Source organism: Salvia miltiorrhiza, chromosome 2 (assembly GCF_028751815.1).
Source record: "Salvia miltiorrhiza cultivar Shanhuang (shh) chromosome 2, IMPLAD_Smil_shh, whole genome shotgun sequence".
NCBI classification, from domain to species: Eukaryota; Viridiplantae; Streptophyta; class Magnoliopsida; order Lamiales; family Lamiaceae; genus Salvia; species Salvia miltiorrhiza.
This window is the reverse complement of record NC_080388.1, coordinates 74,940,161-74,963,162: the sequence shown is the minus strand read 5'-3', so window position 1 is coordinate 74,963,162 and position 23,002 is coordinate 74,940,161. Positions and strand designations below refer to the sequence as shown.

General features: G+C 38.8%; 4 protein-coding genes across 5 annotated transcripts; 2 read left to right on the top strand and 2 right to left on the bottom strand.

Annotated features, from left to right (window-relative positions):
* The first annotated feature begins 1,456 nt into the window (after window positions 1-1,456).
* Window positions 1,457-3,292, top strand: LOC131009429 (uncharacterized). Its single transcript, XM_057936747.1, has one exon. The coding sequence runs from the start codon at window positions 1,553-1,555 to the stop codon at window positions 3,188-3,190; it is 1,638 nt and encodes a 545-aa protein (XP_057792730.1). The 5' UTR covers window positions 1,457-1,552; the 3' UTR covers window positions 3,191-3,292.
* On the bottom strand, window positions 3,265-13,601 carry LOC131009428 (histone acetyltransferase HAC1-like). Of its 2 annotated transcripts, none has more exons than XM_057936745.1 (17): window positions 13,421-13,601; window positions 12,162-12,503; window positions 11,475-11,586; window positions 10,725-11,028; window positions 10,101-10,619; window positions 8,195-9,957; window positions 7,308-7,604; window positions 6,951-7,229; window positions 6,663-6,791; window positions 6,004-6,204; window positions 5,751-5,893; window positions 5,365-5,677; window positions 5,028-5,167; window positions 4,678-4,756; window positions 4,180-4,566; window positions 3,874-4,091; window positions 3,265-3,782 (listed from the first exon to the last, which is right to left on the bottom strand). In XM_057936745.1, the coding sequence occupies exons 2-17, from the start codon at window positions 12,353-12,355 to the stop codon at window positions 3,671-3,673; spliced, it is 5,190 nt and encodes a 1,729-aa protein (XP_057792728.1). In that variant the 5' UTR covers window positions 12,356-12,503; window positions 13,421-13,601; the 3' UTR covers window positions 3,265-3,670. The 2 variants fall into 2 exon arrangements, with proteins under 2 accessions (XP_057792728.1, XP_057792729.1); XM_057936746.1 differs by having other exon boundaries at window positions 13,437-13,589.
* A 1,243-nt stretch (window positions 13,602-14,844) lies between these two features.
* LOC131009427 (protein-tyrosine-phosphatase IBR5-like) lies at window positions 14,845-18,041 on the top strand. Its single transcript, XM_057936743.1, has 5 exons — window positions 14,845-15,226; window positions 16,091-16,190; window positions 16,471-16,528; window positions 16,649-16,755; window positions 17,331-18,041. The coding sequence occupies exons 1-5, from the start codon at window positions 14,981-14,983 to the stop codon at window positions 17,648-17,650; spliced, it is 831 nt and encodes a 276-aa protein (XP_057792726.1). The 5' UTR covers window positions 14,845-14,980; the 3' UTR covers window positions 17,651-18,041.
* Window positions 18,042-19,014: 973 nt separating this feature from the next.
* LOC131009426 (putative late blight resistance protein homolog R1A-10) lies at window positions 19,015-22,143 on the bottom strand. Its single transcript, XM_057936742.1, has 2 exons — window positions 19,501-22,143; window positions 19,015-19,281 (listed from the first exon to the last, which is right to left on the bottom strand). Exon 1 carries the CDS (start codon window positions 22,074-22,076, stop codon window positions 19,518-19,520), a length of 2,559 nt encoding a protein of 852 aa, XP_057792725.1. The 5' UTR covers window positions 22,077-22,143; the 3' UTR covers window positions 19,015-19,281; window positions 19,501-19,517.
* Between the last annotated feature and the right edge of the window lie 859 nt (window positions 22,144-23,002).

Genomic DNA, 23,002 nt, shown 5'->3' with positions numbered 1-23,002 from the left:
ATTGCAAACTCACAACTTTCTGAGTCCTAAATTGCAAATAATAATGTCTTAAATGATAGTAATATAAAAATTTGGTACTAAAATCTTAATTTTATGATGAAAAGATAATGTTTCATTACTAATCCAACTACGTCGTTTAGGAAAACTTTTCATTTAAGCCACGTAGACAGTTTCGACTTCCCTCCTCGATGTTCATTCATCAAATATGTTTTGTCGTGTGCAAAATTAGAAATAAATAAATAAAATTCATATATTTATAGATAAAATCTGTAGTTTATGTGCGAAGCCAGAAAAATATAATGCTTTTTTTCATATGAATCTCCTTTTATGTTATTAAACAGAATCATTGAATATTGCTTCAAGTTAGTAATTCTTTGCAATCTTTAATTCTTCAATGTACTCCAAAGTCATCGAAACTGTCAAATGATTTTTCTTGGGCCAGCTTTTAAAGTCCATAAAAATGAGGGCTAATTTGAGCAGCCCATAGACCTAAGATTTAATTTTGAAGCAGGCAAAATTTGATAACTTTACATATTAAATTGAAAAATAAACTTGAAAATAATCATGCTTAAATTCATGACCTTCTACTTAATTTTGAATTGGCACATTAACTAAAAAATTATCATTAAATACATAAATTTTAAATTTATTTTTTTTGTAATTGCCAATTGCCCTCCAAATTGATGGTGAGGCTGACGCCTAAAATATCTACATAACTCAAGCTTCGCTTCGCATTATCAAATCATCTTGTAATAATAAGATTAATTTGTCGAAAATTGACATATATATAAAGATGTGAACATTTAAAAGTTCGCATATTTAGATTTAAATTTTTTAATTTATATGCAAAAATAAAATTGAGTGAAAGTTTGCGTGTTTAATATAATTACCATTAAAAATTGTAACTAAATATTTTTTTATTTTTTTCCTCCAGAAAGGACATCATTAGTCGGTAAAACAATCCAAAATCAAAATCCGATTAATTCACGGGCCAATATAAAATTTATTCCTTTGAAGTTGTACTTTTGTAAAGAATTACGAATAGTGACTAAATCTTATGGAGTGATTTTGTTAATTATAATATTCTCTCCCTCTCCTACATATAGGCAATAGGCATATAGGCTTATTGAAATTTATATAAGTGTTAAAAAAAAGTTATTGTAGATATATATAAGTAAACTTCCTAATATACCCACATTTATTATTTAATAATAAATTCAAGAATTAAATAGAAATATAATAATAAATAAGTACAAAAATATTAATTTTTATGAAAAAAAGTCTATATAAATGGAACATCTGAAGAAAAAAAAATCTTATATATATGAAACGGAGGGAATATTTATCCTTTTCAGCTTATATAAATATTAATTTATAAATACGTATGGTATATTTGTATAAGTAAAATTATGTAGAAAAATTTGTTTCATTAAATAGCATAAAAGTGACCGGAAAGTGCGGGAAAAAAAGAGTATCGCTTCGCCTCCTTTTTAAGAGAGTGAAAGCAATTTTGAGCTTTTCATACCAAAAAAATAAAAATAAAATAAAAAAAATGGAAGCGGAGGCAGCACTTCAGCAGCTCATAGGCATGGGCTTCGCCGCCGACTCCGCCGCCCAAGCCCTGGCCGCGTGCGGCGGCGATATCCACAAAGCCACCGACTGGCTCCTCCTCAACCACGACCGCCGCCACCCTCCTCAAACTCCACCGCCGCCGCTTGATTCCACGCCTCCCAATGTCCAGCCCAAAATCAACCGATTCTTCAACCTCAACCCCTCCAAAAAAGATCCCAAAAACCACCCAAAAACCCTCCAACAATCCGAAGAGAACGAGGAGATCGAACCGCCGCCAAATTTGATTCATCGGAGAAAGCGCCCCAGATCGCCGGAAATTCAAGAAACCGCCGCCGCGGCGCCGCTGTCCGAGCGGATGCGGCCGCGTGTGCTCGACGAGGTGGTGGGCCAGGACCACCTCCTCGCCGGAGACTCCCTCCTCCGGTCCGCCGCCGCCGCCGGCCGCCTCCCCTCCGTCATCCTGTGGGGCCCGCCCGGCACCGGCAAGACCTCCATCGCCCGGGCCCTCGTCGGCTCCTGCCCCGCCTCCGCCTCCTACCGCTTCGTCTCCCTCTCCGCCGTCGCCTGCGGCGTGAAGGAGGTGCGGGAGGCCGTCGAGGCCGCGCGGCGGTCGAAGATTTCTTCCACCGCCGCCGCCGGCGGCAAACGCACCGTGTTGTTCCTCGACGAAGTCCACCGCTTCAACAAGGCGCAGCAGGACTCCTTCCTCCCCGTGATCGAAGACGGCAGCATCGTCTTCGTCGGCGCCACCACCGAGAACCCCTCCTTCCACCTCATCACGCCGCTGCTGTCGCGGTGCCGCGTCCTAACCCTCAGCCCCCTCCAGCCCCCCCATCTCTCCACCCTCATCAAACAAGCGTCAAACGATTTAGAGAGAGGAATCCTCGCCGGCCTAAGAGGAACCAATATAACTAGCGTCGAAGTGAGCGACTCCGCCGTAGAATTCCTCTCACAACACTGCGACGGCGACGCCCGCGTCGCCCTCAACGCGCTCGAGGCCGCCGCCACCACTGCCGCCGCACGGACCGCCGCCGAGACCCGCCTCCACGTCGCCGTAAACGACGTCAAAGAAGCCCTCCAATGCAAGCACCTCGCCTACGACCGGGCCGGGGAGGAGCACTACAACCTCATCAGCGCGCTGCACAAGTCGATGCGCGGCAGCGACGCCGACGCCGCCATCTACTGGCTCGCGCGGATGCTCGAGGGGGGCGAGGCGCCGCTCTACGTCGCGCGCCGCCTCATCCGGTTCGCCTCCGAGGACGTCGGCCTGGCGGACCCTCACGCGCTGCCGCAGGCCGTCGCCTGCCACCAGGCGTGCCACTTCATCGGGATGCCCGAGTGTGGCGTCGTGCTGGCGCATTGCGTCGCCTACCTCGCCCTCGCGCCGAAGTCCGTCGCTGTCTATCGCGCCTTCGGCGCTGCACAGAAGGCAGTGAGGGAGAATGTAGGGCAGAACGAGAGTGTGCCGATGCACCTGAGGAACGCGCCGACGAAGCTGATGAAGGATCTCGGCTACGGCGAGGGGTATATTTACCCGCCCGACGATCCCGACGCAGCAGCATCGCAGTCGTACCTGCCGCCGTCCCTTCAAGGTTACAAATTCCTAAACTGGCCATAGATTTCTCTGTTTAAAACTGTGTTTTTTGCTATGTTTAAATGTAGAGCAAGTTTTTTGTAGTAGAGATGAATGCGTATGGAAAATTGTGCTTCTCCATTAAAACTATGCAAGTAAAAGATATGATACACTCAGCCATCAAATATGATGGCAGGGGAGAAATACTAAGTAAACAAATACAAAGAATCAGGACTGATTTCTGTACCCTTTTTTTTCATCTAAATTAAGTAGCTAGTTGAAGCAGAAGCAGAAGCAGTTGGCTGATCTATAAACATCCTAGGAAGCTAGCTCATACGACGACGTATGAACGCAAAATACGTTGATGGTGACGCTGAACTCCGGTGGTTTCTTTTGCGGCAGAGTTAGCTCAGTCGTAGTGACAGATTTCAATCCTACTTCAAGTTCCATCGAAGGAGACAAAAGGAAATGTAGTTTTCCCCAGTAACTATAGAATTTTCTGGCTCTATATACAACTTGGGGTGATCAAGAACTGCCGGCGACCTCTGCTGCACGTTGCCTCATCATTTCCATCACCGCGGCCCTTCGTCGTGAATCTGACTGCTGCTGCAGCCTTCTCAGGTGTTCCTTCAAGTCCCTGCATAAGCAAGAGAGGATTCATATAAGCATGTTTGAGATTATAAGAGGGTGGGAGTTCAATGTCGAGATAAGGAGTTTTGTGAACAAACCTGCAGCGTGGTACGTTGCAGTCGGATTCTTTGCATGCTCGAGCGTGAAGCTGAAGAAGGTGCCACATTTTCTTACACAAAGGACAGCCTCCAGATGCGCGCCTTTTGCACAGGATGCCGTGGCGGAAAAGTCCCTTGACCTTGCGACAGTTTGGATACTGGCAAAGGGGTGACCGGCACTGAGAAGCGTGCACCAGGAGATCGAGCATTTTCCTCAACTGCAAAACAAGTCCAAGAAATTCATGTCACGAGTCGGGCACTGGAATCATTGCTCCCAAGGGCAAATAATCACAAAGTAAAATTTACCTGTGTGACTCGTAATTGCCTGGCTTCTTTGTTCTGTGCATTGGGATCAATGGACTGATTATTAGTTAACTTATGAGGATGATCTTTTCCTCCATCCTTCTGATAGCAAGCATTGCATATATCATAATCGGGGCACGTCTCACAGCGCCAACCTTGTCCACTCTCTATATCAAGGTGACATTTCATGCATGTTGTGACAAAGGCAGGGGCAGTCGGATTGTGCAGATGGTATAGGACCATCATAGAAGAATGCTTAGCTCGGCGAAGAGTATCATACTGATAATGGTTTCCTTGACAAAGACTGAGAAATGCCTGTCTTGTGTCAAAAAATTCACTTTCAAGATTCTCATTATCTTTGGTATCATCGGGGACTTCAGCAACGTCAACCTGTGGATTCGTATATTTCTTAGTCCAAATGGTAAGCTTGTTAATTGTATCGGGGGAAATTTCATAAGCATAAGATCAATGTCAGCCATAATTATGATCCTATAGACTTACAGGATAAAGTGCATGGACATCCTTGTAGTTTATGGGATGTCTCTCCCTATCATCGCGTTTTCGCTCGGCATCATAGCATCTGAAAAAGTAGAAAGGAGGGGATTAGTCCACTGATATTCCAGGATGCAACCGACAACGACAAAATTTGGATAAACCCGTCAAATTTGCCAGTAAAGATTGGTATGTCAACAATGGATTATCTAGCAAACACAAGTATCTAATTAGGTATGCCTATCTCTAGAATAAGAAAGGTAAATACCAGAGATAAAACATTATTTGGATATACAACATAGCTTGGAAATGAAATCAGAAGTTTTACTCTAGCGGAGCAGAAATGAATAGAATCTTACTTGTCACAAAGCTGAAATTTTTTGCACTGCTTGCAGACCCACCGTTTTCCAGAAACCATTAGGATGCAGCAATGAGAGCATGAATGTTGTAAGTGAACCATGATAAAATCTTCCTTCATCGAAGTTATGGTGTCACCAAGCTAGGGAAACAAAGAATTTCTTTTAGTATCACTAAAAGAAAGTAGGAGCAGTAATTGCTTAGACTTGTAAGTACGAAAAAGAACAAGAAAGAGTGTGACAAAAAGATAAGACCAAATACTCAAAGTGGCACTTACCCACAAGTTAGCACAATTTCCAAAGAAAAACAATCAAGACAAAATTACGACAAAGATCTTACCCTATGCATTAACATCAGATCCTTTGATGCGTTACTAGAAAGGTCAGTTTGGCCAGATGCCTTCAAAGCTCTTTTCGTAATGTTCTTTTTCAAAGTTCCCTTCTTCGATTGTTTTCTCCCTTCTTCTTCTTGTTGCAGTTGATAGATGATGTCCTCCGCAGCACCAGGCCAATAATCTCCGTCAAAGTATGGCAACCGAGATGCAGTTACCTTCGCTTTACATTCACCAGTTGAAACAAAGAAATGTTCATAAAGATTAGTAAGCTCTACGACAATATTTTCCTTTGTGGCTTTCCGTAGCATGGCCAAGTACCTGAAAGAGAGAACAATTAAGGTGAAACAATGTAATGCATTAGCGCTCACATTCAGACAGCAATAGTACTTACCACTCTCGAAGTTTGTCAGATTTGGGTGTCTTTTGAATTTCTGGGTGACAATACAAAATATAATCTTCACCCTTCAGCGGAGGGCATGCCCAGATGTAGCAGCTTGTAAAACCACGCATTTTGCAGTACTCCAGATATCCAATCTGAATTAGAAATATAAAATATATTCAAAATACTTAAAAAAAAATGGTAACATTTTTTCTTTTGTAAATGCATCAAACTATAAGGAAAATAGAAGAGTGTGATAACTTGCCAAAATTTCATGGTACACAAATGTCCTTAGAGCCTCGCCTGAGACAGCTTTGACCTCTGGCCTAAAATACTTAACAGAGTCCAGGTAAGAGAGGTAGACTCTTCGATGATTTGGCTGCTGGCATTCAGATCCAAATTCTTGAACATACATGCCAAACAAGCATACTTCGACACCCTCAATTCTCTGAAATAACAGTACCACCTGTAACATAGCAAATACAGTTATATGCAGTCTATCAAAAAACTAGGCTTCCAGTATTTGCAAGCAAAAAAGGCACCGAAAATAAGGAAGCATATCAAGAAACAAATCTCCAGTTATATGTTTCAAATTTTTCATAACTCAATCTGCTCACCCCACCCAAAAAGAAAAGGAAAAGCTAAAGATAGACAAACAACAACCAGAATTTACCACTGAGTTCAAGTCTTTCACAAAATGGCAATACAATACATAGAACATTTCAAAACTGATTACAAGGTATGTATATATATACAATGTCTTCATGTCTATTTTTATCATTTAATGCAACACTTAAATGCAACACCATTTGCCTTCTAGAAGCAGAGGATAGAGTACACTCATACTGACTATTTTTTCTAAAACTTTTGAGAGTTCATATAGAAGAAATTTAAAGCAGCAATATCAAGTGGTAAAAGCCACACCTTAGATTTATAAGGGTACTCTGTTGGATAATTTTCCTCTTGGAAAATCTCCAGGAAGCGAGGTTTAACATCCAACTTTTTGTCCACTGATGATACCACTCTTACAACAAGTTCTTCTGCTCCCGGGACCTGGAAAAATCAGCGAAATATTTATGACCTAGACAGTAAACATTCAACAAAAAACTCACTAATAAATGCACAAACCACAATACTGATAATATATATATACATGTGTGTGTGTGTGTGTAAGTGAAGAATATAAAATACATAAAAGTAAAAGTTAATCACCTCATCATAACTTTTGCCTTGATGCCTTGCTCTTTCAAGCCTCTCTTGCTTCAGTTTTACAATTAAACGCTGCTCCAAGTGATCACTTAGATGTGATCTGGGCAAATCTTTTGCACCGAGAACAGCACTCTGTGGTAATGGTGCACGTTCTCCCATTTCAACTTCTGCCATATAACAATTAGGACAAGTATACTCGGCTTCTCCACCATTATTTCTTCTACCATTAAACAATGCACAGATTTGATGCTGCCAAGCTTCACACTTATCACATTGCACCCACTGCAAGAAACAAATACTTAGTGTAATCCAAGATTACATATCAAAATAGAGTAGCTCTGCAAGCAGATAAAGCATTACCCATTCTTCAGTTTCCTCATCATTTTTCTTTTTCTCCACCCTTCCCTTTGGAATAGTAGTGCCATCTACTGCAATGGTGTCTCCATGAGAATTGTTATAGCATGGAATACAGAAGCAATGACGGGTGTCCCCAGACCCAAAGGTGTAATACATTGCATTTCTTTTAATGCGAGCACCACAGGGAGTACAATATATAGGAGGAGGTTCAAACGTAAGCTTCTCAACAGCACACAGCTGGCAAGAATTTTCACTCATCGAATGCTCCATTGCCATATTTCTTTCTGCCTTTGCTTTGCTCTGTGGATCAAAAGAGTAATTACAAATTTCATAGAGGAATGTGAATGACACATCTGAAGACATATATGATGTATGATGCTTCTTTAGGAGGAAGGTGAAGGCATGAATGGGTAACATCTAATCCAACAAATGACAACTTTATCCCATCCCTCTTCCAAATTCAAATATTGGACAAAGAAAGATCTAAGCAGAAAAATAAGAAAAAAAGGATGGACTCACGAGAAATCAATTAAATATTGAAGTGTCTATACAACCTGTTTAAGGTGTCTTTACAAGCTGGCCAAGGGGAAGAAAAATTTGAAGTGTCTCAGAGCAAGAAAGTCGGGTGGTTGAGGGAGTAATCTTAGTCCATAACAAATACAACAAACTAAAGCAAAAGAACACAAACGAATTCCTAGATGTCTAATTAGATAATTGCATGCAAATTCAAAGACTACAAACTGTGATAAAATTTCATAAGATGCTTTCAATTGCTAAAAGTAACATTAAGGAGCCTTCAAAAAGTATACATGCAGCACATCTTGGCTGTAATTAATCAAGATTAATGTAACTATTGGCCTAATGAGGTTGAGAAAATAAACAAGACTGACCTGTCCCACCCACTGTCGGAGACCCATAATATGTTGGCGGACCATTTCAGGGGTGAACAATTCAATCATCGATACTCCCTTTATTTTTGGCTTCCCAGACTTGGATGCATTCTCGGGAGGTAATGAAGTGTTTTCCTGCTTAGCCTGTGCCATATCACTTTCTGTCTTCATGACCTGCTGAGCACCGTATCCAACAGAATCACTAGGTGTGACATCATCCCCTTTTGGAGTTTGGATGTAAGCATCATCCAAGTTGTCCTTTTTCATCTCGATAATTTTGGGACTTCCCTGTGCAACATTTCCAGGGACTTTCACCTCTACTTTCACGTCACTAATTTCAGATTTTACTGGAATATGATAATCGCGATCCTTTTCACTATGCTGTACATCATGGATATGATTATCACTTATAGTAGAAGCCAATGCCACAGAGGCACTTCCGGGGACAAGAGACTGCAGGCCTTGCTCAACTTTTGTGCGTTTAATAGGAGGTTGTAGATCTTCAGGAGTTTCAGCTATAACTGGGTCCATCTTTGGAGTAGATCTTCCCACAGTTCCAGCAATATCATGGGCATTATAAGATTCGTTAAGTAATGTAGGCAACCCAGAACTCAAATTAGAACGAGTAAGTGTCTTGAACTGAGCCTGCATAAAACTCTTAACAGGAATACAAACAGGGCAATTTGTATCCTGACAGCGCCGATGATGATTGACTAAGACCTTTGTAGCACGGCAACGAGGGTATGCACACTGGAAAACATTGCAACTTCCACTATGCTTCAACAGCTTCTGAACAGTTAAGCAGTGAGGCTCAGGGCATTTTCCTTCTGGGAAATGACATCGACGAGCATGCCTCAAAAACAACAACCATCTCTGTTGGTTCTTGAACTGTTTTTCACGAGTAATGCTATAAGTTCGAGATGATGGGTCATTCGTGTTAACTGGTTCTGTTGATCTAGAAGTTTCAGAGTGGCCAATCACGGATTCTTCTGAGGATAAATTATTTAGTTGAGCTCCATCTTGCCTGGTTAATCTGTGATGAATATCATCTTGAATAGTCTGATCAAGTGGGAGTCTTCCTGATACATCCACATCTTGAGGCTTGGAATACCGCTGACCTCCCAATGCTGCATCTGGTTGAACACCGCCAGAAAGACCAGTAAAATCGCTTTGAGTGTTGCAAACAAATTGTTGTGGATGCAAAGATGGGGCATCATGTGGTAAAGATGACTGAGAAAAAGGCTGAGGAGCTCTTGAATGGCCCTCAATAGAGTTCGACTGGAATTGATTCTGCATATCAGAATGGAAGGAGTGGGTGACTTTTGACTGTAGACCTTCATTATGATGCTCCATTCCAATCTCCGGCTTTATCTCAGAAACCATACTGGGTGATAGATGGGATTGACTGAAAGAATCATTTCTCAACAAATACTGGTTTTGCATTTGCCTTTTTTGTTGCAATTGATGCTGAGAAAGTTGTCGCTGCTGAAACTGCTGGGATGGCTGTTGAAACAGCTGATGTTGGAGAGGTTGCACAAGATTTTCTTTCACCGAGTACTGTGAGTGAGGATCCACAGCTGCCTGTTGAGAAGAACATACATTTGACTGATTACTGGTCATCAAAGGAGCATCTGTCTTGTGCATTGATTGCATGGATATGGCATTCAAACTTGGGTTGCTAATCGTTGATCCAACAGTTGTTACAGGAATATACAAATTTCCAGACCCAGAAGCATCAGTAGCACCAACTCCATAGCCATCACCTGTCAAACAGAATAGTGTCAAAAAGAAAACAAACTAGAAGCTCCAAAGGTATCCACAATGTAACTGTCAATACATTAAGGATTTGAGAAAATGGACGCAGACACAGAAGCATGGCTGTAATGGTGAAGAGAGAATAAAGTACCTTGTGTTACTGGTCTTTGGTGATGCTGGTCAAGATGCTGAGACAAGGGCTTTGTGGAATTGCCATATATAGTTCCAGATATATGCCCCTCGGAGGTTCCTGGACTATTCATGACAGGCATATTCTTTCCCATTATTCCAAACCCTCCACTTAGGGGCCCATGAGACACTCCAAAGGATTTCTGCTGCAACGCAGAACTGCCTCCACTACCCATTTGCCCGCCAATATTGTGCAAGACACGAGAATTTTGACCACCAACATGCTGTTTTTGCATCATAGGTTGTGATGCAGTTGTAGAGTCAACATCAGGACATGCTCCAAGATCTGATGGCTCAATTTTTGCGGACTTATTGTTACTAGTGTTACTAATCATATCATTAGTATTGGAGTTACTGATTCCAGGAGTTGGGATCATTTGACTAGTCATTCTTTGAGCACCCATAGACGTCATCATGTTATTTCCCCCAGGATTGACCATGAAAGCATTAGGTGACTGCTGATACCCACCAGCCAAAGCTCCTGCAGAAAATTATTTCTTTTGATGAGTGAAAAGTCGACCAGATAGTACTCCATGTATGAATTATGAAAAGACTAAAAAAACATCAGATGAACTAAAAGAACTACCATGCGCACTTCCAGAAGACCCATTTCGAGTTGGAAAGAAGCTTCCTGAATTGATGGTCGATGATGCAATTGTGTTGGAACTACTATTGTTCACATTGTTCACAAAAGAATTATCCACTGATGAAGTTCCACCGAAGCTTGAGTTCCCAGTTTGTTGAAACCCAGGTGTGGGTATCATTGTACCGATGGGAGGGGAAGCATTACTATGTGACATCTGCTGGTTGTGATTACTTGTAGTTGTAGGAAAGCGCTTAATCAGAATGTGCAAACGCCTCTCCAAAGTTTCCAGGTTTAGGTACTCCTCCTGACAATAGATGACACAATAAGGACTAGAAATGCAAAAGGACTTGATGAAGAGTAACTCAATAATATAAGTAACTATGCTAACAATTTTCCAGCACACACACAAATATGTTACTCCCTCCGTCCAAGAAAATAGGTCCTAAGGGTTTTAAAAAAAAGTTAGTTGTTTATTTAGTGAGTGGAAAAAGGGCCTCACAAATTAAAAAAATTAGAGATAGCTAGTGAGAGAAAGGGCCCCACAAATTAAAAAGTGGTGGGTCCATGAATAACAGAAAAGGGTTAGGACATGTTTTCATGGACGGACGAAAATGGCAAATTATGACCTATTTTCGTGGACGGAGGGAGGGAGTAATATTTGTAGATTCTTGAAACTTATTCAAAACTTTAATGTCAACCAGAAATTTTTCTATGCAAGGACATGATGAAACGGAATAAAAAATAACACACCATTGTTGTAGCACTTCTGAATAAACCATCTTCTAGACGTTTCACTATATCAACCATTTTCCTGTTGGGAACCTCAGGAGATTGTTGGCGCCGCTGCATAAGAAAGTTCCAGCTGCAGAACAGAGAAACTAAACCTTTAGCAGAATAGAAATAGCACAAGTAGAAATAATCCAACCAGAATAGTAGATAAAGGAAAGGGTGCCATTTCTTTGATGTGAAGCCACAAGTTTTAGAGATGACAGATGTGATGACACTATATACCAACCCAATTGACAGGTATCATATTAATATTAAATGAAGAAAATAAGCAGCAAAATAAAATGGGAGGGAAATTATAAAGGCGGATAAAGCAACAAATATCTGCCTGCCTAGCGAAGCTTCCTGAATAACTTTAAAGAATGATAACTTTGACCAGATCCAAAATATCCCTACAGGCATCAAATGTCATTAAATCTAATCACTAAATTAAGAAATGGAACATTTTTTAGTAGTCTTTGCAAGAATCAAATGTCCGACAACTAAGCAAAACCTACAAAAAATTAACTTTTTGTTAATGGTCATCCAAACATTCAGTTGCGTGTATTTTCAAGAAACCAAATACAAGTAAACATATCATAAATTACCATGAACATTTATACCTATGGAAATTTGCTATTTACTTGAATGGACAATATGAAAAATCCTTACATTTTCTCTTGCATGTATTTGCGTCTTTTAGTAGTTTCTGGGTCCATATTGGCTACATTTCGATGAACATTAGGATTCTGCATTTGGCTGGCCATAGGGTTCCCATTCTGCTGTGGTAGCCCAGGCAACATAGTACCAGCTTGGTTGGGTACCTGGCCTGAGATTTGCCCCGTATGATGTGTCTGTAGATTCATCTTTATCTTAGACCAATAAATATGTTCTGTGTAACATGAAGTTAGACCACCAACTAGAGCCAAAGACCATAACAAAGGCGTCAAACAAAGTTGATCTAATCAAGTTCAAAGCAATGAAACCGCAAAAGTCCAAACCAGACACGAAAACCTGTCAAGCAAATTCTGATAGTGTTAGAAAGAAGACGAATAAGAGATGCAAGTGGATAAAGATTCTGAAAATACTTAAAATGTCAGTTTGTAAACTTGCAGACAATAATAATCAAACATAGATCATCTCATAAACATTCATATGCACAGGTAAGCTGATAGTTGCAAAATGTTTACTAAGAAGTCTCATTCATAATCATATATACATAAATTCATAACCTAACTGTTAAGCACTTGTCTAGAAGAACTACACAGCAAAACAGTCAACAGAACTGAAAGATCACTTAATTGTGAAAATGAGATGTCATTATCTCTAAGGAGGTCAATTTCGGGCTAATCCCAAACATAACAAGGGCCAGACTCCATAGAGGTAAAGGGCACTCCAAAAATGACGAAAACTAAGCCCATCAATAACCCACATCAAATACACCATAACCAATTTCATATCAGAAGAATGATTGCAAGCACAAAAACACACATATATTGAACAGGGTGAAACCAACAGCATTGGGCTTGATTTCAGAGTCAACCTAAGCAGCATCACAAAATGTCGAGCTCTTTTTTCCAGAATAACTTGAACTAAAGCAAAAGCAACTTTACAGCATTAAATTTCTCAGAAATGATCCCATGCATAAAACACATACAGATTGCAATTGTCGCGAAGATATAGGATGGCATCAGCTGCACACAAGTGATAAAGTCAAAATTGGTTGAAAATCAATAACATTCGAAATTCCTAGGGCTTCAACAAATTGGGGGAAATCAAATTAGGGCATCAACTCTGATCAAACCAACGCTGGATTTTCAATTGGGGCTAAGACTGATTGCAGCGAGCAATCAAATCAAACAACAGAACGAGAAGCTGACACACTAACAGGGCAATCAGAAAAGCGTAACGAAATTGAAAGCGTCACGTACGGGAGCTGAAACGAACAGATAAATACGCAAATAAGTTATAGAATGCCAAACGAGCCAGCCACGGCGGTGCTGGAGCTTAACCGGCGGTCGCGCCAAGATTACGGCGGAGAACGGTAGTTTGGAGAAAAAATTGGGCTGATTTAGAATTTGGGTATTTTTGTTAATTTTCTTTTTTTCTGACTGTAGAATGGGCGGTATTTAACTTTTCTTTTTCCTTTTTCTTTTTCGTGAATTTCTGCAATCGAATTACATTATTATTATTGTTTTGTGCCTTTTCTTCTATTGCCCAATAAAATACTCTTTTTGCCTAAAAAATAAATGAATAAAATTGCTCGTTTCGATTTAATGCAGTTGGTAAATGTTTTACACGAAAGAATCATGTAATAGTCTTGTTTATTTATTTAGAATTATTATAATTTAATGCATCCTTAACAGCGAAGTAAAACTATAATTTAGAGACGAGGGAAAATTGAAAATGGGATTATCTTTATTTACTCATTTATAATTAATATGTTTGGTTTGGTGGATTAGGATAAGACTTAATTTTATGACATGATGTTCCGTTGAATAGATTCAACTCATTAGATTTTAAAATAGTACCACATAAATTTTTAAATTACTTAAAATAAAATAGAAAGAAAATAGAAAGAGCGTCATTAGATTTTGAAATCGAAAATATCTGGGACTTGCTAGTACTATAGTCTACGTCTCTCATAGTCCCACTTTACAAATTTATAGATAAACTTGCATGATATTTGTACGGAGGAATGTTATGCTACTTATCTTATGTGAGCACCTTACGTGAACACCACTCATGTTTAGCCCTCGTTAGCATTTTTTTTTATTTTAGATATTTATTTTTATTCTAATACTTCATAAATTATTATTTGGATCATTAATTTTATAAATAACATAAAAATCAAAGTCCGATTTGTTCATATCCACTTTAACTTCAAATAATTAATAAAAAGAACAAATTAGACTTTGATTTTTATGTTATTAAAGAATTAATGACAACTTATAAAATATATATTCATTAATAATTTTGATAATTAGATATGAAACGACATACCAATAATTTTGGTATACCGAATTTTGGTACGATATACCGCACTATTGGTACGATATCGGTATTAAGTTTATAGCGAACTTTTTGGTATACCGATCTTCGATATACCGAAGAGTTTGGTACGACAACGGTATGAAAAATTTCATATCGTAATTTACGGTACGGTATATAGCATGACAAAAAAAATCGGCATACCGTGCCGGTCCACCCCTAGGTGGCTAGGTTTAGTACCCTTATTTTTTGAGGCACAATATGCAATTTCTGTGTTCACCCGGGCAAAAAGTGCAAGATCCCATTTCTTGAGGGGGCAATGTGCAAACCACCTCAAATTAACAACCATAACAAGATTTCCATTAGCTAATAAACAACTTCAAAATCTCCCCCCAAAAATTCCTAATCACAATTTCCCCAAATTGCCGCATCAAGATTCAGCACACACATATATAAGCATTGATTTGGAAAATTCCTGAAATCGACTGCGCGATTCAATCATGAGGAAGCGAGAGAGAGAGAATCCGTGCGGGATTTGCGGGCACTACCACAAGTACGAGGAAGGGGAGGTGTGCGGCGTCTGCGGCCACCGCATGGCCGCCGTCGCCGACCAACCCGCCGCGGCGGCAGTCCACGTCAGCGCCTTCCCGTCGGAGATCCTGCCCGAGTTCCTCTACTTGGGCAGCTACGACAATGCTGCCCGCGCTGAGCTGCTCAAAACTCAGAGCATCTCTCGTGTTCTCAATGTATGCTGTGATCTCCTTCTTTTTTCTTTTTCTTTTTTGGTATTGAGATATCTGCAATTTCGTGATTCGATCTATTGAACTGTTTGTGTGCATAAAGTTGAAAATTTTATTGACATGATTGCGTTGAGTGGTTAATTACTAGGAGAGGGCATAGTGTTTGTTGCTCAGAGTTTGATATTTTAGAATTGTAAGTGCTTGGATTAATCGATTCATCGAGTCGTTTCGTGCACGAGTTTATAGATAATTTTCTGGTCATGATATCTGTGTCACTGTGTTCCATTAAATTGCACAAAGTTGTAACTTGATTGAGTTAAGTGGGTGTAAGGGTTGTGGGATGGCATAGAAAAGAATTTGTTGGTTGAAGTTTGATCTTTTAGAGCTGTAAGTGTTCGGATCAATCGATTCTTTGAGTTTTTGCACGGTTTTTTCTGTTTTTAGTTTTCGTTGAACTATATATGTTTTTAGTTTCCTTTTGATGAACCTAAGGAATGGGTGATGTTGTGTCAAATAGTTGGATGTCTACGCCACATCTAGTCACGATGACATTAATTTGCCACTTCACCTGACATTAATTTGCTGGAAATTGGCAACTGTGTTGAATATCAGAATAATTAAAAGTTCGTGTATTAGGCGCAATTACACCTTTGAATTACACCATATAAATAGAATTCTATATACACATCTCCGTGCGTGTTTGTGTGTCTATGTGAGGAGGGGGTGTGAAACCATATGTTTTTCCTTTGGTTAGTAGCTTGAATAACTTATTGACAAGCTTTGTTTCTTACTTATATCACATTCTGCATCTTATTATATTAGACTTTATAAGGACAGTTCCGTTCTTGTAACTGATCTGTCTATATGCAGACTGTACCTGCCTGTCAGAACCTGTACAAAAATTCATTTACCTATCACTGCCTGCCAGACGAAAAGAGATTGCCGTTTGATGATGCAATCCAGTTTCTAGGTGACTCCTTAACACGAATATCTCTTAGATGGTTTCTCTTATTTGGCAATTAACTTTTATCTTCCAGAATCTTCTGTCACGGTTCTTACAGTCTTCCGAACATATATTTTGTTTCATTCTAGACTTCTAGTGCATATTAACATACATGTTACTGGTTCCAGTGACTTTAGCTGGTGTGGTTTCTATGTAAGAAATTACGAGTAAATGAACTTGAAAGCATTGTAACATACTCGATGCTATTTTTTATTTTATTGAAATTTATCTCGACATGCTTGTGCAGAGCAATGCGAAAGAGATAGGGCCCGGGTTCTGGTGCACTGCATGTCAGGCAAAAACAGGTGATTCCTCAGCTTCCCTTTTCTTTAGGGTGTTTGATTCCGTGCTTTTGATTCATTTTTGTACTTGATATCGATAAGATTTAGTTGATTTCCTCAATGATACATCTCATGTTTCGATAGGTCACCTGCTATAGTAATTGCTTACTTGATGAAAAGCAAAGGTTGGAGACTTGCCCAAAGTTATCAATGGGTGAAAGAACGAAGACCGTCTGTCGAACTAAATCCAGGTCAGGTCAAAGTTTGCATTGCTAGTTGTGCTTGAATGTGCTCCGATTATATATCATATAAATATGCTGAAAGATATTAATTCATATAAATCGTCGAGATTAGAAACTGCTAGATCTTTGCCAATGTGTATAACATTTCTAGCTCTTCAGTTACATCATGTTTTCATTTGTTTCCAAGCATTCAAACCTTTTAGAATTAACTTCGTGCCATGTCTTCGTTGGGTATATATAGCACCGATGCTAATAAATGGCTCGTGCAAAGTGATTACACTCCTAGTTCATAATGAAACGAGTCATGTTTCTAACAATAGAAGGCATTAATTGTCTCTCCAACTGGTCATCGTTTCAAGGCTAATTTCAGCAATTTCGGCGTGATTGTGGCTATAATTAAATAATTTCTCAAAGTTTAGGACATACAAAAAATAATTTCACGCGATAAACTATAATCAACACAACTTTATATTTATTTGATTAGTAACAGTTTCTGTTTGCATGAAGGTCATCAAATATATATGAGCATATTGAACCTTCATACAATTTCAGATCTGACATGTTCCCGTACTTGTTTCTTTCAGCGGCTTACGAGCAATTACAGGAGTTCGAGCAAAAGATCTTCGGCTCAACAGAGAACAGCAACATCGTCCTGCCAAGTTTTTCGTCTCCCAGCCAGCCTCCCTTAAGCTTTGGCTTCTCAAGGACTAACGAAACGCCCACTCCTGCTCCAGCCTTCATAAACAACACTGTCTCGTCAGTTTTCTCCCATCCCCCGTTTGAAATCCCTCAGGAGTTCGCCTTTGGAGCCGGGCAGCCACAGACGGGCGCCCAAAATGACAGCCCATTTAGCGCCAACACAAATCCTCCACCTGCCAACGACATCACAATGGGTGGCTCTTAACTGGTTCTGATTTCCACATCATGACATTCGTCTACAACCATTAGTTCTCAGTCGAGCCCCGTGGCCTAGTACGAGTTATTTACACGCAAAGATTGGAATGTAAAGAGGGGAGCAACGCTTGGGAACTGACGAAGTTCGGATTCTTCTTTGCCTCTTTCGGTCTGTATCTTGTTGACACGATAACGAGAAACGGGTAATTGCAGTTTGTGAAGTACATTTCTCGAGCTCGCTGTGTATCCATTTTTTTCTATAGTTTTTGTTAAACAATGGGTTCATATATAAGGATTAGTACATGTTGAATTTCCACAAATTAAAGGATAGTTCAATGTACTGAATTTTCAATCTGAAAGTTTGCTATTTATCAGTTAAAACTGCACCTTAAAATTTCCAATATGTTCTTGTTGATGTGTTTTGATCTGTATTTAGAAATTCTAGTATTATGTGAAAAGCCAAAGAAACCAACCAATAATTCAAATAATGATACGAATATACGATGTTAATTGAAAAAAAAAAAACCTTAACTTTACACCAGATTACATAAATAATGATTCATTATTCATATGATCATGTCTAATGGACAATCTATGTTGTTTTTTTTTTTTTGAATTGGGCCGATTCGGCGGCTCAACCCTATAGAACTAAGCCCTACTAATTGTCTGGAGTTGGTGCGTATTCTTTTTTGGGCTGTCCCACTGAAAGTGATGCATTTTCTTTTTTGGCAAAAATTAGATACCACTTATTTTTCCTTAATAACTCCCTTATTACATTCTCTCTCCTACTTTATCACTTTATTACCTTCCATCTCCTACTTTATCACATTCTCTCTCCTATTTTATCACTTTATTACCTCATCTCTCCTACACACTTAAAACACTAATCTACAACTCCGTACCCAAAAGAAACGCACCACTTTGTGCGGGACGGAGGGAGTACAAGATAATTAATTATTTTTTGAGGGATTTCTTTCTTTTGAGGGAACAATACAATTAATAAGAATGTCATTCGATCCCAATAGTTTAATTATTCATATGTTTTTCTGCTCTTTCCGTCAGTAGTTTTTCACCAATAATTTGGGTTAGATTTATGCCGATTGATAGAGATATAAATTTGTAGCAAAAATTTATAGATTGTACGACTATTATTTTTTTGACCATAAATAAATTTCTCTCAGAAAATAAAGAATTATGTGGCTCCATGGGACAACTTCAATTTATAAAAGTGAGTTATTATGGTACGAATTTCAATCCTTCATCTTTTACCAAGTAAAAAATGATGAAAAAGAGCATTGTGTTGAATCAAGAACTGACTCCTTTTCAGACTTTCAGAAGGGTGCTCATTTTTTTTTAAAGAAACAAAACAGACAATAAATTAACAGAAATTAATTTAATCGATACATGAATAGAAAATTTAGTTCACAAATCAAATCAGGATGGAGATACATGACATGATGAAAATGGCATATGGAATTAATAACCATTAATGAGGAATCACATTCACTATAAAATGATACGAATATTAACATATGTGATGAAAAATGAAAAATACTGTGTTTCTTGTTTGAGCTGATCCATGCCGACCTGAATGGAAGAGTGAAACAACAATTGCAGCATCCAACTTGTTTTTCAGTTATGCTGGCAATGAAAAAGTGGAAATAGGAGAAAGAAAGGGGCAGTGAATAATAAGAATTGAAAAGAAAGAAGCCAAGATATAAAGAGAAACAGAGCAGCAACCAAGCATGACATACGTATGATATGAATGAATTCATTGTTCCATCACTCAAATAGGAGTATTACAAATCAAAAGTAGGAATCGAATTAATTCAAACCAAATCTGCAATCTCTTTTATGTACCTTAGTAGCAGTGATTCTCAAGAACCGAAACGTCTAACATAAAAGTTAGGACCATCCAAGCTCTCCATTCCTGCTTCCTTCGGCTTAAAGAGGACAACGCGAACTTGAAGGGCTCCTTCCCCGTAATAGTCCCCGTGTTCCTCTGATATTCTTTTAGCAGAAACCACAACCGAATCTCTGCAATACCCCACAACAATTTCTCTAAGTGTGGGTATTTCTGCGAACTCTAAAGGGATTTCCTGCAAGTTAATTTGTCCAGTAAGATGAAGGCGCTCAAGGCATGGAAAGTGGGAGCTTTCAATTTTCCAGATTTCTAGATTTTCACAAAAGTAAAGAGTGAAGAATTTGAGGCTGCGAAATTGGCCTTCAGTTGTTTCCCACTTCCCTTCCTTGAAACTCCCTTGCAGGAGTGTGAGCTTCTGAAGATGGGGCAACACACCTACCTTATCCAATATGTCTTCCCAACAACCGTAATGAATAACTAAACTCTTGAGCGAATGGGGGAAGTTGATTGCACTTCTTCGCGAAATCCAACAATTCAAGGACTCAAGTTTAGTTAGACAATCGAGATTGCTCAAACAATACATCTCATCATCACGCTTTCCCCTATTATGAAAAGCCAATTCTTTTATATTGGGAATTTTTTTGACGACTTGTACACTACACTTGAAATCTAATACTTTCCCGAGGCTATGCAGATTTCCCAAAACAATGTCATCTTGCTCGTTAGGAGGATTTGTGAGACGAAGATTAGAGATCTGAACATGCCTGATGCGAGGCATGTACCAAAAATCAGTTGGCGCAGTAACCTCTCTGATGGTGGAAACAATTAGTGTTTGTAGATTCCAAAATCGCCATATTGAACAAGGAAAATCCCCCTCTATTCTTGTGAGAAAACCTGTTTCAAGGACCCGTGAGTTAACTAATTGATCGATGTGTGCAAATAAATCTTCTTGGATTTTATGGGATTTATTCCATTTCACTATCCTCATCAAGCTCATATTCAGAGGTGATAGTTCTTGTTGATCATTCCACGTCAAAGAACGAGCTTGTGACATAGGCGGCAAGACGCTTATGCCTACATTATCTGATGCGCTATTATAAAACCTTTCTTTTTCAGCTTCTCTCAAGCACAAGTCTCTCAACAAATCATGAATTTGACAACATTTCTCTCCCCATTTTTCAAAATTTCTTTCAACAAGACTCTCAAGCACAAGATTTCTACCAATAAGGTCTTTTAAATACTCTTGTGCTATCTCTTCCAAGCTTTTCCCACTTACTGCTTTCACAAATCCTTCCGCAACCCAATATCTAATGAGCTCTGACATACGAATCACCTTATCTTCGGGAAAAACTCCCATATAGAGAAAACATGGTTTCAAATGTATTGGCAATTGCTTGTAACTCATGTATAGTATTTTCAAGCAACGCTCGTCATCCTCTAAATTAACACTTGCATTCAAGTTTTCCCCTATCTCTTCCCAACACTCTCTTTCATGTTTGGACTTTGCCAAAAGGCCTCCAATCACAACAATTGACAATGGAAGTCCTTTGCAGCTTTTTCCAATATGTTTTCCGACTTCCTCCAATTCAAGAGGGCAACCTTCTTCCCCGAACACAGTTTTGGAGAGAAGCTCCCAACTATCAGCCTCATCCAAAAGTTTCATCCCAAGGCTATCAGAGTTGGATAATGTAGAAGCCAAATCTGATAGTCTTGTTGTTACCACTATTCTGCTGCCATTTTTGTTATTTGGAAAATAATTCCTCACTCTATCCCATACATCAATGCTCCACATATCATCCATTATAATTAGGTATCTTCTACCATAAAGATGTTTATACAACTTTTCTCCTAATCCATCCTCATTCAAATCGTCATCAACTCCTATATTAAACTGACGAAGAACTACTGCAGACATTTCTCTAATGCTATATTCTTGAGAGATGGTAGCCCACGCACAAATATCAAAATGCTCCTTAATAAGACGTTCTTCATAAATAGTTCTAGCAAGAGTGGTCTTACCCGAGCCGCCCATCCCTACAATGGGAATGATCTGTAGATGAAGGCGATCAGAAGTGAGCTTATCCATCAATTGAAGCTTGACATCATCAGCACCCACCATGCTACTCTGCTGCGGAATCGAAGACGAAGAAGATCTCGAGGAATCCGAAGTCGTTGATTTTGTGTGCAGCTGATGTTGGACTCCAACTCTCGCTTGAATTTGCTTGGCCTCCTCTTCGATCAAAGCCATTTCTTCTATCACCTTCTCCAGAGCTTCATACAAGCCATCAGAACTCATATTTTCTCCATTATTTGTCAACTGATCGAAAATATGAGATTCAATGGCGTGTTCGGCCGCATAAGCTGCATCTGCAATGCGAGACTCCAATGGATCCGCTTCTTTGGAGTAGCCACGATGGGGGTTATACCCCTCGAGAAATTCCAGCAGGAAATTAATCTTTTGAGTGAGAGACTCAACTTGTTGAATGGGGAGAGAAATAGGAGGGCGGGGATGATGGTGAAGGTTGTTTATGATATTCAAAGCAGAAAGTAGAGTTGCATAAGCTGCTGCCATGGTTGTTTTGGGAGTTGCAGAGAGAATACGAGATGAGTGTGAATGAAGATGAGATTAATTTCCAATCTACCTCTGTTATTCAAAACACTAATTTCTCACTTTACAGCTAGCATTCACACTAATTTCTCACTTTACAGCTAGCATTCACACACCAGGGTTGTAAATGAATAGAATATTTTTGCTTGATTCAGATTCGATTCGAAATTGTCCTATTCGTATTCCATAACAAATATTCCCTCCGTCCACCAATCAACTTCTCATTTGCCTCTAAAATTTTGTCCACCAATTAACTTCTCACTCTGCTTTTTGGACTTATATACCCTCCCTTACTTTTTAAATTACTACACTTTATCAATTGGACCCACCACACTCTATCATTACTTGTCTAATTAATCCAATTTTGATTTTAATTAAATAGAGTAGGGTATATCAAAATTTTCAGTTTATTTTTTATTTTCTGAATTTTCAGTTTATTTATTTTCTGAAAATTTTATTTTCAGTTTATTTATTTATTTTCTGAATTTTCGATTTATTTATTTATTTTTGAATTTTCAGTTTATTTATTTTCCAGTTTATTTATTTATTTTCTGATTTTTCAGTTTATTTATTTACTGAATTTCCAGTTTATTTATTTATTTTCGAATTTTCAGTTTATTTATTTCCAGTATATATATTTATTTATTTTCTGAATTTCCATATTATTTATTTATTTACTCTCTGAATTTCCAGTTTATTTATTTATTTATTTTCGAATTTTTAGTTTATTTATTTTCTAGTTTATTTATTTCCAATTTATTTATTTATTTATTTTCTAAATTTTCAGTTTATTAATTTATTTACATTCGAATTTTCCAGTTTATTTAATTATTTTCTGAATTTCCAGTTTATTTATTTATTTACTTTCTGAATTTCCAGTTTATTTATTT